This window comes from Coturnix japonica, chromosome 3 (genome assembly GCF_001577835.2).
Source record: "Coturnix japonica isolate 7356 chromosome 3, Coturnix japonica 2.1, whole genome shotgun sequence".
Lineage (NCBI taxonomy): Eukaryota > Metazoa > Chordata > Aves > Galliformes > Phasianidae > Coturnix > Coturnix japonica.
Genome location: NC_029518.1, coordinates 363,856 through 378,760, shown reverse-complemented (window position 1 = coordinate 378,760; position 14,905 = coordinate 363,856). Strand labels below are relative to the sequence as shown.

Sequence of the window (14,905 nt, the reverse complement as noted above, 5' to 3'; positions counted from 1 at the left end):
ACATTCTCCCGGGATGTGGGAGAAAAAGAATGGGAATGTCAGGAAGAGAAAACACTGGTGGATATGAAGATGCCACAGGTCTGCAAGGCAGCAGAAAGGGTCTGCCATCCTGCCTGCTTGTGCTACAGCTCTAAGGAACATGAAGCAGAAATTCTGTCAGCTCTGTGGGAAGATTGATGACTCAGAAGATGAAAGGTTTAGCATGAGATGCAAATGAACTGATTTTATTAACTGTTCTTATAATTTATTGTTATTTTTCATTGTTGTGGCAGGGCTGCCTGGGGACCTGAGGCTTTATGGCACCGCAGGCTCAAAATACTCACTAAACACTCAGAAAGCTTCCACAGAAGGTAACAAAAAATGAAGAGGAGGAAAAAAGCCTTTATTAATAAACAGAGGACATATCATAGCTGAACTCTGGAAAAAATAGGCAACAGGTGATAATTCACCCACTTCAACAGGACACTGTATTGTGGCTTCCCATACACAGTTAACACCTGTGATGCTCTGCTTAAAATTCAAACCAAATCACAGCTTAAACCTTAAATATACAAACCTCAGTTGTTTGTTGTTTGGCTTTCTTTAAGCAAACTTCCACCACAAAAAGCTGTCACGTATTTCAGATACCTCCTGGTTTGCTACTCTCAGTCACTGCGCTTTCATCTCCACTGCCTCTTGGCAAATGCAGGATACAAGAGGCTCTGAATCTGAAGACAGCCTATAGCTGAGCATCAGTCTATTAAAAGCAGACTTCCACAGAACTCTGGGCTTGAGAAGCAGGGCACAGCTGGCTCTGAAAAAATACTGAACCCTTATGAGGTTGCCAAAGCATCAGAATACGTTTTAAAAGGGGAATTAGCTGTAGTAGCTTCTGATGCAAGATGATGACCTTCCAAGGACTACATGCTGTTCTTGGGAGTGCGTTTCTTCTCTAAGTGCCAAAGTGTCCCAATAAGATACTTCATTCATATCAAAACAACGCCCCAAATAATTTTATTTGTGGGATACAAAGTTAAAAACAGATGCAAAAATCAACAGAACATTTAAAAAGCTTATTACAAAACCAAACTAAAAGAATAAAACAGTGCATTTTGTGCAAGAGTTTAATTTGGATTCCACCTTCAACAACTTCACACCATTAAACCTGGATATTTAATACTCAATGTAGCTTCTATAGTGTAATAAAGAACTCTCAGTCACTTTAACCAACATTCTAACTCACGTATCCAGTAAGTACAGAGTTTATATGGGGGAGTGTGTAGTATTTTCCACTGCATGAATGCACATGGCCATCACTACATATAGAACAGCCAAACAATTCCACAAGCATTAATGGATTTGCACTGTGGTTAAACTGAACACAAGCAAGTCTTGTGATTTAAGTTACGGGTTGTGTTAATGGAAAGGCACGCTTTACTTTAATGTAAATTCCCATTTCCAGAAGGTAAAACTTTTATGCCTTGGAAACTTTTTCAAGTCATTGCAGCACCATCAAACAACTCTTAAGTGCATGTATCTCAACTTTCAATAGAAAGATCTGGTCTCTATTTCCTTAATCCAGTTCTAAAAAGGGAGAAATTAGATTAAAGACAATAGGTCCCTCCCTCCCGTATGTACAGACGTCAAACTGTATTGCTTTCTCATCAGCAATCCCAGTTTTCCTGTCACACTTTGTTAAGCTTAGTAACTATCAGTACCCTCACAGTTTGGTCAAAGGCACCACAAACACACAGCCCCTTTTTGTCGGGGCTCCAGTCCAGGCTGGAAATGGGCTGTGTTGACAGAGTCACGTTCTGCAAGAGGCTGACAGAACCTGCCACCCCCATCTCAGCTCCTTCCGAGTCCTTCTTTGAGCGCTGAGCCGGGTACTCGCTGGCAGAAAGGAAAGGAAAACTGAGACAAACAGGAATCTCATCCTGCTCTTAAAAGACAGCACAGAAAGGTCTCCTCTGTTCTCAAGATAAGACAAATGTCTTCAAAATAGCGAGCCATCATATCCATCATATCTGAGCTTGGAAGTGAGTCCCCACGCACCATCTTTACAATGATTCTTTCTTTAAACAATAAACAGTTGTTTTGGTTCCTTATTCCCCTGTTATAGAGCAGACAGTGATCACTTACTATTTCCAGAGATGAAGGCTCCCAGCTCCTCCGCTCGTCATAAACACATCCCTGTTCTGCGGGAGGTGCCGAACCTGCCAGATGGTGGATTTGTGTGCCTAGGAAACAACCAGCATTGGACAAAAGTTCTGTACAAACTCCTGTACTACATGTTGCTAAAGGAATGATCCATCTCCCCATTACCTTCTCTGAAACAGAAGCAAAACCTTTAGTTGGGTGCTGAGTCCTCATATCGAAGACATGGAATTTTCCCTCCAGTGACGTGGCCACCAGCTTGTTCATGTTCACATCTTTCCTGTCAAACTCCACACTGCAAACCTGCAAAGAGTGAAACCAATACGTTCAGCCACTGCTACAAGCATATATTTGTGAGTGTGATTTGCAGACACGTATCTAATCATTGGTTATTCTTACAACAGCTTCACCAACTCGGCAATAACGCGATTGCCTGTAAACAGACACACACCACAGCTGGAATGAAGCCCTGCTTCCACAGCACCTTACCCCGTTCTTAATGTTGGTCTCCCATCGCAGTGACATGGCTTTTAAGTCAAACAACTTAATGTCCCCATTGTCGTATCCAGCACATACTACACGTTCCTCTTGATTGTAAGCATTGCCTGGACACAGAGACAGAATTGATCACAACACAGAAACCCCTCTTAGGCTGTAAATTTGAGACCTCTTAAGTCAGCAATTTCAACTTAGATTTATGCCAGCAAAGCATCATATAGTAGGATTTAATGAATTGAGAGCACAGAGTTTGGGATGGACATGGCCTGGGCTCAAGCATCCTGAATTCAAGAGCACAAGTTAAGCATCTCTGCTGTCTTTCGTTAGCTCTGGGGATTGTCTCTTACATTAATGTCTTAATGTCATCAGCAGATATTGGTTCTCCATGCACAATCACAGTTAGACCCCTCCAGGGCAAAGTGGTTTCTTTGCTTTTACATTCCTAGACATAGAAATGTTCAATTCCCACACTAGGGCTGTAAAAATGCCTAAGAATAAAGCTTGTCTGTGAAGTGATTGAGCAGAGATGGTAAGAAAACAATGCCTGAGCCAACTACCACCAAACGTGATGGAAAGACAGCCTTTAAAACACAGTGCAAAGACACAGATGTGATAACACCGAACAACAAACCCTGCCTTCAGTGGTTTGATTACTGTCAACACGCAGTGACATTACAGGGGGCTGTTATCAGACTGGTTACCAAAGGCCACCGTCCAGCAGTCCCTCTTGCTCTCTCCCTGCGCAGGTTCCATGTTGGCAACAGGAGTTTCCTTCTGCCGAGGGTCCCACACCTTCACAGTTCCTAAGGAAAGCAAAGCCATCAGTGTTACAGATGCACTGATGCACCACTCTTGGTTTCCCAGGGAAAGGCAGCCTGACGCCTCCAGACTATGTCAGTGTATAGGAAGAAATGAAACATAATACAAACAGAAAAGCACAGGGAAAGTATAAGATGTCTAGCTGCTATTTTGTATTTGTTCTGCTTTATGTTCCTCCTCTCCAGCTCCCAAAGGAAGCAGAGGAGGCTCATCCCAAAGGGCCGCCCTCCATTTCGGTGCCCACAGCCTGTAGTTCAGGGATGTCACTGAGCAGCTCAGCTCTCTCCCACTCACCATCCCGGCTGCCTGTCACAATTTCTGGGGCACCTTCCCCAATTCCGAGGCCTCCGACCCCATCGATGCAGTTAATGATTTCCTTGTGACCTTTCACGGAGTACACGGGGACTTCAGGAGCTTCTAAGTTCCTATGTGAGAAACAGATAACACAGCGTTGCCTTCAGTAGCCAGGAGCGCTGTAAGGAATCACACACCCACCAGATGCTGAGGCATCCCGCGAAGTCCCCTGTCGCCAGGTGCCGTTGCTGCAGGGAGGCTGCCCCGAAGGTGGCACATTTTATCGGTTTGGCCTTTTCGATCTGCAGATAAAGGACACGGTCGGCACCGTATGAAGCGTTAAACCCCTCGGCCTACGAGGTGCCGCCCCGCATCGCCCCGCTCACCTCGCTCAGCAGCAGCAGCCGCCCGGCTCGCAGCTCGTACAGCTGGATGAGGCCGGTGCCTCGCGGGGCGCTGCCGAGGCACAGCAGGCGGGCGCTGCGCGGCACCCACTTGCAGTCGAACACGGTGTAAGTCAGCGGCTGCTGCACGTGAACCACCACCTGCGGCCGGTCCAGCCCCGCCGCCGACATAACGAGCGACGGCAGCGACGCGGATAACGCAGGAAGCGGAAGGGACGGCGGGACGGGCAGGAAGTGGCGGTGGCTTTTCCGGCGGAGGGCCACGCTATGGAGTCTGAAGCGGATGAGAACGGGAGCGGCTTCACCAGCGTGGCTTCCAAGCGCGGCAGGAGGAAGCGGAGAGCGGCGGCTGCGGAGCCGATGGAGGCGGTGGATGCGGCGGGGCCGCAGCCCAGCAAGAGACCCGCCTTCCCACCGCTGCCCGCCGCGGCCATGGGGGTGAGCGCGGCGCCGAGGCGGAGGGATGGGGCGGACGGGCTGCACGTGTCCGCTCAGCGCCCATCTGTCCGCAGGTGGGGAAAGGGGAGGTGAGGAAGGTGCCGGTACCGGCCAACAGGTACACGCCGCTGAAGGAGAACTGGATGAAGATATTCACGCCCATCGTGGAGCACCTGCAGCTCCAGATCAGGTTTAACTTAAAGACCAGGAACGTGGAGATCAAGGTGAGCGCTGTGCTGTGTGTCCTCACGTTCCTCTCATCCCTCGTGTTTCATTGAAACCCGCCCAACCGGGCCTTGGGCACCTCCAAGGCACCCACAGCTCTCTGGGCAGCCTGTTGTCTTAAGCACAACATACACTACTGGTCTGCGCTTTCAGTAGAACACAATGCGGAGGTGGCATTACACGAACGTGGCTTTGGCTTTCTTTTATACAGCCAGCCTTTATCTCACTGACTTTCCAAGTCCTGATTCCGTTTGCCTGATAACATAGAAACGTATCTTCTCGTTCTGCAGACCTGTGCTGAGACCAAAGACCTCAGTGCTCTGACCAAAGCAGCTGACTTTGTCAAAGCCTTCATACTCGGCTTCCAGGTGGAGGTGAGTCTCCCAGCGGCCGGGTTGTGCTATTGCTCAATATCTTCAAGCACTCTGGACATGACATCAAGAAACAGAAAACTTCAGGGTGGTTTTCTTTAATGTTTGAAGTTAAAACTGATGTTTGATGCGTCAAATGGAGATACGTGACTGATTTGATCTGTTTGGGCCTGTAAAGAACTTGTGTGTGACAGTGCTGCAGTGCTCAGGCTGATGGTGACTCTGAATGTTGCAGGACGCTCTCGCTCTCATCAGATTAGATGATCTCTTCCTGGAATCATTTGAAGTTACGGATGGTGAGTAGTTTCTGCTGTGCTACTCAAGCAGCCATTCACTTCTGAGCACTTCTTTGCTCTTTCCTTCTTTTCCACGTGTGTCACTTTGGGGATCAGGAAAACCCCGATGCCAATACATGGCATAACTGTCTATGGGGAGAACCTGGAGCTGGACACAAGGAGAGCAGCATCTAAAACTGATGTGTTTCAACATGTGTTAATTGCTGCTTTTCCCTTTGTTTGAATAGAGGAAATGTCACGGAGGATACGCAGCACAGCGTAATTGATTGAGTACTTTGTTCTTGTTTTAGTCAAACCTTTGAAGGGAGATCACCTGTCCAGAGCAATAGGGAGAATAGCGGGGAAAGGTGGAAAAACCAAATTCACTATAGAAAACGTAACGAGAACGAGGATCGTTCTTGCTGACTCGTAAGTACTGACATCCTTATCAGCTGTCATCATTGCTGCATTTCTTATATTAACTAATATTGCTTTGACTCCTTTTTACAGGAAAATCCATATTTTAGGATCTTTTCAGAACATTAAAATGGCACGAACGGCAATTTGCAACCTCATTTTAGGTGAGTCCTGTTGCCACTTGTTGCTGTTATATGTGCCGTGAGTGGGACTGACTCAATGCTCACAATAAGATGAAGCTTTGAGCATCTGTCTCACCCAGGGTCAAATTGCCCACACTGACACAGATTTAAACATGAGAGCAGAACAGCGTGTCTGTAACACACGTACTAACAGATACTTTCTCTTGCAGGAAGTCCACCATCCAAAGTTTATGGCAATATTCGGGCTGTGGCCAGCAGAGCAGCTGAAAGATTCTGAGGTGCTGCTTTACCAAAGACTGCGGCTGTGGAAGCACTCGGCCTTCTGCTGGAATGGGAAGCACAGAAGAAAAGTGGGACTGTTTGTGCAGTCTGCATCCTGCAGGCATCCTGTCTGATTGAACACAACCTCTGTACAGCCATTAAAAGCTATTGTAAAAATGATGAAAGGGTATACTGAAGTATATGGGTGCCTGATTTTGCTTTATTCTTGAGCCTAAGCAAGATTGAGAGTTGACTTTCTGATTATCCAATACAAGACCATTCACAGGACTTGAGAAAGCCTGTAAGTCTGGAGCTGAAAGCAGTCAGCAGTGTTACGTGTTCATTACCACAGAGCAGTCAGCATCTGGGTGTAAAAATGAAGCACCAATTGCAGTGCCAAGCATAAGAGCAGGCTGCTGGGAGAGTCTGACACTGCAGCAGTGCACCACGGTGTGAAGGCCAAGAGTTAAACAGTGTATCTGCACTTTGCTTTAGAACCTGCGCTTACCTGGATTCCTGTTCTCATGAGTGATCTGCAGGGCAGCCTGGTAGTGATGCTGAGAACCTCCAGGTAAGAATGTGCCAGCTCTGGTCCATGCCTCGCTTTCCCCTCTAGAGCTCACTGAACAACAAAAAGCCGTGCACTTACACAGTGCTACTGGGTATGTCAGTTACCTCAGTGAGCTCTAGAGGGGAAAGCGAGGCATGGATGTAGGAAAGTGATTTAATCTTCCTCCTAAAGCAGGTGTGTGCTGATACTGACCTGAGCACGGGGCTGCAGAGGCCCACACACCTTCATGGGCTGCCTTTAGGGGGCAGGAATCAACAGGCTATGTGAAAAGCAATGGCAAACAGCTCCTGGGCTGCTTCTGCGAAGGGCATTCACCAACAAGGAGTTCCTGCACCAGCACAGGTCTCTGCTTTGCCTTGAGAGCGTCCCGCTAAGTAGTGAAGCACCCAAAGCAAGGTTCAAATCTTTTATTCCGTATTCATAGAGTATGAAGGTTCTTATAGTTCCCACAACATATGATGGAGCATGCAGAGGAAAAACTAAACATTCAACAGAAATCTTTTTTTTTCCCCACACGAACTAAAAAAAAACAAAAGAAAAACCTCATCCCTCCCCTTCCCATCCACCCTTTATTACCTACCCCCCCAACCCACCGAAGGAAATAACGGTAGCACTAAATAACTTCTCTAACAACAGCCAAGATATGCACAAGCCAGTAAGAGAAATGAAAAGCATTTGCTAAAATGTCTGTAACAAATACTTATGTACAAAAAAAATAATTCACAAAAGACCAGTTCCCCCTCGAAGCAGAGCACATGGCAGTTGACACTGGAACAGATAAAACCACTGGCTGGGATTATATAAGCCACGTACTGATCCAGAGGAAGAAAGTTACACGGTAGTGGAGATTTTTGTTTTGAACATTAACATTTACCAAAGTTTGGCAACATGATTCGTTTAAATTACGCAAATGATGTAAACAAGAGGAACGTTTCCAATCGATCTACATGCAAAACTTCACGTCATGCAAGGACACCAAGCACCTGGATTTCTCTCACAGACAGAGCCCATGGATGTGCAGCACTCAGTTGAAGGAACAGCTATGGCAGACAGGTGCTCGATAGAAGTAGATTCAGACAACCTGCGCTTTCCAATGCTGATTATAAAACAATTCTTTTTTTCAATAGAAAAACTACTATACAGGAAAGATGTGCTGTCCTAAAAAATCTAGCAAATGGTTGGTTTTTTTTTTTCTTCCAGCCAATAAGTACCATTGCAGAAAAGGGAAGGGATGATAGAAAGTTTGTAAAACGTGGCTCGCTACTTTTATATCACACAAATATATCAAGTTCCCATCCGGTACAAATCATGATATGGACAAATCTAGAAAAGAAAACGTTCTCCAGGCAAAGGACTGGAGAACTGCAAGAGGTATCAATTTAGAGAGTGTGAAGTTTTCCTCCTCTGTGGCGTAGGTTAACAAGATTTTCCCCCGTATGAATCCTATATACATATATATAAATATATATATATATATATAATATTACCAGTTATTTATGCTACCTGTAATATTCTTTAAATGCAGAGGGGGAAACTATCACAGTTGAAATGAGAGAATTTAAATGGCAAGAACACTTTATAATCTACCTACTGTATAAAATAAGTAGATGGGGACCTGTGGCTACACAGCTCCTAATTTCATTAAGGTGAGCACGAGAGAAGGTTGTGAATGTGTCTGACACCTCGAGTAGCCGTATCTAAAATGAATCCAAAACAGCAGATGAGCGTTAACTTTGGGACAGCTGTGACCACCCCTATATGGTAGGTGACAAAATCTAGTAGCCATCGAAGCATTCTGCAGTTACTATGTGCACACGAGGGCTGGTTCTTGGCAGTAGCATTAAACTATACGAAGTAGAACTGTATTAAGTTATTTAGCAAAGAGACACAGTCCCTGGTAATATATTAACAGGTATAAATAAACTTAGTCTCCTGTGTTACAAAACATGTCATTAAGGTAAATTAATAAGAAGCGATGCTTTGTCAGCCAGTCAATATATAGAAACATCTGAACAGTCACAGGAAAAGGAGAAGAGTTGACCTAACACCCAGTTACAATTTTACATTCTTCTACTATATATATAAAACTGTGTGAAATAAAAGTAAGGATGTATACCCATATATTGAACTGTTAATATTCTGCTTGGCACTTTGTACTCTAGTTTTCGTTTCTGAATCAAGTATATTAAATTAAAGCCCACCTAGCTACTACATATAGAAAGCTACATATATATCTATATATAAATACACACACACATATATATATATAGATAGATATTTCCTTGTTATAAAAGATGAAGAAAAATAAATTAAAAAGCCAACCCCTTCCCTTTCTCCACCACACTGATATGCTCTTTCCATCTTTGCTGTCCTTCAGACTTTAAAGTGCTACACTGAGTTATTGAGAGAATCAAAGTTCAATAACACTTAGTTGGCTTCATGAGGCTCATGTTGGAAAATGTGGCTTCACAGAGAAAAATACTTCCATTTAAATACACAGAGAGCATTGCTGGACGTCTTGAGCAGATCTTCAGAGATGGAGAAGAAAGCAAAAGTGTTGGGTGGTGCCCTACAGAGTCACACATCTACCACCATCTTTTTGTGGATATCTAGGCCTCCTACAACCTGGGAGAAAAACAAGCACTTGTAAGCAAGTCAGAAGGGAAAGTGAGCGAGACAGAAAGTGCATGCTGCATTCAGAAGACATATCTGTGCCTCTTACAGCCGCTATACTTCTATATAACCTCTTCTATATAACCTCTCCAATCTAATTCACGTTCCCCAAGTGCAGTGAGCTATGCAGATCAATCAGATGTTACCCAAAGTAATTACAAGGGCACCAATCACACCATCGGGGCCCAGCAGAACAGTGTAGGTTACACCACTTTGGCTTCCCTCCTCCTCATCTTCTGGTCTGACTCAGTGTTTTGTTTCCACGTGTTGGCTGAAATGCTGTCTTCTAAAACACCATTTAAAGCTGTGCATCTTTGTAAGGGGAAGTTAGGAGCCGTAGCAAAGCAGCATTCACCAAATCTCAGTATGTGCCTTTCAACTGCTTGTCCTTCAAGAGCAGCGCTCTGGGGTTTCTCTCCCCATAAGTGACACAAATCCCACTATCCTGGCCTTTGTACAATCCCCGTCTTCTGCAGAGGGTGATAATCTCCCCAGGCTCTCTTCCTGCAGAAAGATAAACCTTTCTAAGGAGTGATTTGGAGCAGACACCTACTTTAGAGTCAGGGAGATTAACCTGAAGTTAACCCCTGTGGAACAAAGCTCCAGCTACCACCTCTGAGAGGTGTGATTGAAAGAGAGTCCTGCTATAAAACACTGTTCTTACAGTTTCCAGGTAATCTGAAGCATTTTTTCATTCAGCAGACTGAGTATGCTTGCCCACTGTCCTTATTTTTCACTCAGTCTATTCTGTAAAGCAGCTAGAGACTGTGAGAACAACACACATTAGCATGAAGACTGGAATCCAACATTTATCCTCATACCAAGCTAGCATTTATCTCCATATTCATAAGCATTAAGGTCTGGTCCTGTGTTCAGTCCATCATACTGAACTGAGTTTTCCTGAGAGGTTACTTACAGCACAGAATTCTTCAAAGGATATTCTTCCATCACCATCCTTATCTGCATTAATTATGGTTTTATCTACAATTTGCTGTAACTGAGTGTCTTTGAGATTGTTCCCCACCATCATCTTCAGCACCTGGAAGAGCTCCCCATTGGAGATATAACCATCTTTGTCCATATCGTAGATGCGAAAAGCAACTGAGGAAATAAAACAGACAAGAAAAAAACTCTCAGCAACCAATGAGGTCGGAGGAGAGCAATACAGATTCATGTATTCAGGCTGCATCCATGAGTGAACCCATCCCCTCCTCACACCGAAGGTCGGGTCACGAGTTCCTGAGATGCAGCTCTCAAACGAGATGAACTTAGTGCCGTTCTACCAAACTACCAGAAACCCTTTGTTCTTTTAAGCTCCCCTGAAATACAGCACACTGCTAACAGGTCTGTGAGTCCTTAAATGGTTTTGTGACTTCTTTTTTTTTATGGGAAACTCAACATCCTGAGCCCTCCCCGCGGAAGAGAAAGCTGCCAAATGCTTCACGCTAATGAAGAAGTGACCAAGAACTCCACAACCACCGCAGTGGTTTACCACTTTGAAGAAGGATCCGGCCTTCCTGTTTTCTCAGTGTTACCAAACAAGAGGAAAATTTGGGAGGAGTCACATTTTGCTTAGGAAAAAAAGAAATCAAAATACTTACACCTCAACTTCTGTTCCTTATCTCCTTTGACGCTGAACTGGGAGACTCCTTCTATGAATTCTAAAATACAGTACAGAAAAATCATGTCTAAAAAGCGGTGTATTTTTAAATAAACCACAGAAAACTTCACTACGCAGAACTGATATTGACAACTTCCTGCTCCCACCCAAGAGAAGCAGCTCTTGATAGTTCTGTTAATCACAGCTCATCATCACACACAGCAAAGCATGATCTTTCCTTACTGCCTCTCTTTCACAAGGGGATTTTGGACAGTAACACACAGCACTTGGGAATGGATACAAAGGAAAAAGCCACAAGGAGTCATTGTTTCAGTTACACTATAACTCTCCCTTTAGAAGTGGGTTTGTAAAGTCCACCACTTTGGCTTTAGCAGCTTTTTCCACGTTCATTAACATTTTAGATGTCATCTCTGTTAATAGAAGGGAGACATTAACATTCTCCAAATGAAAGCAAAAAGAACATATGAACAACCTTTTCTAGCGATGAGCTGTAAGAGAGCTCTGTATTAGCTCAAACAGATGTTAGATGTTGCCACTTCTGAGAGTCAGAGACTGTTGACAAAGTAGAAATGAAGACTTCTGACCTGCTAATCTATTTAAAGAAATACTTAAGAAACATTATTTGACTTAAAGTGAAAACATTTGTTTTTCACAGGCAGCGTCCACCTGAAACCATTAAAAAGACAACTCCCATAAAGGAGATGTCAACAGAAAAACGTGGACCTAGGTATTAATTCCTAGTGGAATTATTTTATTATTCTAATTAACAAGTTGTTTTCACCCACCCTTTTTCAACTGAATGTGCATCTAGTTCCTAAGGCTCCAGCAATTCTGATAAAATGCCACCGCTTTTCATAACGCACTGCATCTTACCTTTGAAGTCCACTTCTCCATTGCCATCTGTGTCAAATATATCTATTACTCGCTGTACCAACGGGTTCTGTTGCAGTTCAGGTAAAGACATGAACTCTTCCACACTCAAAGAACCAGAGTTGTCCAAATCAAGCTTCTTAAATCTCTTTCCTAGCCGTTTAATCTCATCAGCATCAACTGAAAGGAAAGAAAAACAAAACACCTATTCTCAGTAAGGCTTCCAAGTAACCCATCTGGCAGTTAAACTGCTCTCTGACCAGTATCCCTCCTATAGCATTACAACTACTTAATGTTTTTGAGGAGGGTTATGAAGATAACGTCAATCTCTGAAGACAAATACAAGCCTCTCATTTTAATCAAACCTTACCTTTTTTCCTCCCTGCCGCAGCCATAGCACAGTCAGTCAGCCCTGTGACTCACTGAATGCCACGTGCTGACAGAGCATTCTGAAGGATTGAATATACTTAAGCTCATTCTAAGGCAGGCAGCTCTTATGAGTGCCAGGTATTTAGAAACTGAAAAAAAAAAGAACCTGAATATTCTTAGTAGCCAGCATTATGTTTCCATTGGACTGACATATCAATATTAAAGAGCAAACAGAAGGTATTACCTATGATGTCTATAATGCACCGACCCTCTCTTAGCAGACTAGTGAAATCTCACTTCTGATCATGATGGGAAAGGATAGCGCTGACTAAAACTGGAAGACTTGCTTCTTAAGCAACCTCAAATGCTTTACACTCCTGTAATTTCACAAAATCCCAATGGAGAAAATCAAAACAGCCCGCAGTCCTCACAAGTATATAAGCATAAAGAATGAAACCTGCAATGAGTCCTGAGTGTGCTCTAAGTTGAGCTCACAACATGAAGAGTTTTTGTCCATCCTTTCTCCCTTCAGTTCAGTCATCAGTTATGACAGTTTTCTCCTGCTGGGCTACTTAAGGGTTTTGTTTCCTTGGCTTTTAAGGGAAAATTCAACATTTATGCATAAGAGCAAATTCCAATACTATCCCCTAATTTTTTGTTCAGATTCCCTCTATAAACGTACACAACAATCACCACCTACGTGTTTTCCTTCTTACCAGACTGCTTTTCCTTCACCATTTAGCAGAAGGCTGACTTCCTATAACTTCACACAGCCATCAACAAGGATTGACAGAAGTTATCAGAGGCTGAAAAATCAATAAGTAAGCAAAAATTTCTTTCCTTCTCTAACATCTCCTTATAGGCAACCTAATGCTCACACAAACATCCTGCAGCTGAAAGGCTCAGGATAATGCAGGTACAGCAAAGGTATTTGAACCAGAAGGACTGATGGTGGCAGCAGTAGGCAGCATTTTACAGCACTCAGGCTCAGGATACAGAAGAAAACACTGGGCAATCCAAGGAGGTCCAAGTCCACATTAGTGTAAACAGGGTGATACTGTAACCGAGCAAAATAAGGAGGATCAAGCTTTGTTTACATCACTTGAAGCTGAGCTTGCCTGTGACTCATCGCAGTGGTCTGAGCTCCCTCGAGCTCTGGCTGCAGCCAGTGCTCCTCTAACCTCATGCTCAAGTTTGCCTTTTTTGTGCCCTGCTCCCCAGCTGATGTAAGGCTCTGCGTTTACTTTCAAGCAGCCAAGCATCCCATCAGCTTATCACTTACGCCTTACAGAAGGACTAACTGGCAGAAATAATACCTGCTAAGTGATTTTCTTGAGAAGGCTTTGCTGGCAGTTTGCTAAGAACATCAAATCATTCTGTTTTAAAGCATAACATTACTTTTGTCTGTCTCGTAATCCACTTTGAATTCCTTTCACCTTGCAACTAAACAACAGTATTTTCAAATCACAGAATCACAGAATCACAGAATTACTCGGGTTGGAAGGGACCTCAAGGATCATGTAGTTCCAACCCCCCTGCCTGGCAGGGCCACCAAACATACACCTTTACTAGATCAGGTTGCCCAGGGCCCCGTCCAACCTGGCCTTGAACACCTCCAAGGACGGGGCAACCACAACCTCACTGGGCAGCCTGTTCCAGGACCTAACCACTCTTCTAGTAAAGAATAAATAAAAAAGAGAATATATATTTTTAGTATGACTCTTATATCTTAGCATTAAGATTCCAGAGCCAACCAGACTTGCTTCTTATCCTGAATCCAGAAATGTGCTGGTACCTTCATACATACCACTGAATGTAACGCTTCTCCCCAACACAGAACACTGGGAAGGATGATTCACGTGTGTTCGTATGTGTTTGTTTTCCAAAGTCTGTTTCAAGCTGTTACTCACATTGCTGATGCTCAGAGGCAGTATTATAAAGAGCACTCAGTTGGCAGCTCCTAAAGCTTCACTAAAAGCAAGTCTCAGGTGCAACGTACTCTTGCTTAAAGAACAAAAGTTGTTTTACAGTGAGAAGTGCACACGCACGCTTCGTTTGCTAGCAAGATGAAGCTGCAAGTAAAAGAACACCTCAGGAATACAGATCTCTAATTGCTTTCATATTCAGTCATGCCATCCCTTCACTGTTGTTGAATACACAATACTTACACAGGCACCTGCACAGTGTACTGACCTCAGAGAAACTGCATTTCCCAGCACTGAGCACTTCTGAAGTCTGTTTATCTAAATGTTCTAAGATGTATTTCAAAGACTGGCTTTTCAGACCTTATTCAAATACTGGCTCAAAGCTGTAGCTAACCAAAAACAGATCAGTAAATGTGGTGGCTGCAAGTCTAACCTATGCTTAAAAAACAACTGTATAAGCTAGGATATGAAGGCATCAGAAAAAAAGCAACTTCTGGTAAAGAAAACATGCTCTGAAATGTTACATTTCCAGACAGAACACCCGTTTTCCATAAGAATGGACTGCAGAGGTCTCAAAATAAAATAGAGGCAAGAG

General features: G+C 43.8%; 3 protein-coding genes across 3 annotated transcripts in view; 1 reads left to right on the top strand and 2 right to left on the bottom strand.

Annotated features, from left to right (window-relative positions):
* Window positions 1–361: 361 nt before the first annotated feature.
* On the bottom strand, window positions 362–4,352 carry WDR92 (WD repeat domain 92). Its single transcript, XM_015856506.2, has 8 exons — window positions 4,134–4,352; window positions 3,949–4,049; window positions 3,748–3,878; window positions 3,336–3,437; window positions 2,626–2,741; window positions 2,305–2,439; window positions 2,122–2,219; window positions 362–1,872 (listed from the first exon to the last, which is right to left on the bottom strand). The coding sequence occupies exons 1-8, from the start codon at window positions 4,320–4,322 to the stop codon at window positions 1,665–1,667; spliced, it is 1,080 nt and encodes a 359-aa protein (XP_015711992.1). The 5' UTR covers window positions 4,323–4,352; the 3' UTR covers window positions 362–1,664.
* Window positions 4,353–4,372: 20 nt separating this feature from the next.
* PNO1 (partner of NOB1 homolog) lies at window positions 4,373–6,466 on the top strand. The gene is made up of 7 exons (XM_015856507.1): window positions 4,373–4,589; window positions 4,664–4,813; window positions 5,105–5,188; window positions 5,421–5,481; window positions 5,772–5,889; window positions 5,971–6,041; window positions 6,230–6,466. The coding sequence occupies exons 1-7, from the start codon at window positions 4,419–4,421 to the stop codon at window positions 6,295–6,297; spliced, it is 723 nt and encodes a 240-aa protein (XP_015711993.1). The 5' UTR covers window positions 4,373–4,418; the 3' UTR covers window positions 6,298–6,466.
* A 778-nt stretch (window positions 6,467–7,244) lies between these two features.
* The window catches only part of PPP3R1 (protein phosphatase 3 regulatory subunit B, alpha), a 28,853-nt gene continuing 21,192 nt past the window's right edge, over window positions 7,245–14,905 (bottom strand). Inside the window, exons 3-6 of the mRNA XM_015856510.2 lie at window positions 12,020–12,196; window positions 11,127–11,186; window positions 10,442–10,626; window positions 7,245–9,477 (exon numbers count right to left, since the gene is read on the bottom strand). Of these exons, the coding sequence (XP_015711996.1) occupies window positions 9,430–9,477; window positions 10,442–10,626; window positions 11,127–11,186; window positions 12,020–12,196 (470 nt within the window). The 3' untranslated portion in view covers window positions 7,245–9,429. The remainder of the gene's footprint in view (window positions 9,478–10,441; window positions 10,627–11,126; window positions 11,187–12,019; window positions 12,197–14,905) is intronic.

Coding starts and splice junctions, on each gene's coding strand:
- WDR92 (XM_015856506.2), bottom strand. CDS start 4,322: ATGTCGGCGGCGGGGCTGGACCGGCCGCAGGTGGTGGTTCACGTGCAG. Junction 4,050..4,133: donor GGCTGCTGCTGCTGAGCGAG/GTGAGCGGGGCG, acceptor CTTTATCTGCAG/ATCGAAAAGGCCAAACCGAT. Junction 2,742..3,335: donor CTGCTGGACGGTGGCCTTTG/GTAACCAGTCTG, acceptor CTCTGTGTCCAG/GCAATGCTTACAATCAAGAG.
- PNO1 (XM_015856507.1), top strand. CDS start 4,419: ATGGAGTCTGAAGCGGATGAGAACGGGAGCGGCTTCACCAGCGTGGCT. Junction 4,590..4,663: donor TGCCCGCCGCGGCCATGGGG/GTGAGCGCGGCG, acceptor ATCTGTCCGCAG/GTGGGGAAAGGGGAGGTGAG. Junction 5,890..5,970: donor AGGATCGTTCTTGCTGACTC/GTAAGTACTGAC, acceptor TCCTTTTTACAG/GAAAATCCATATTTTAGGAT.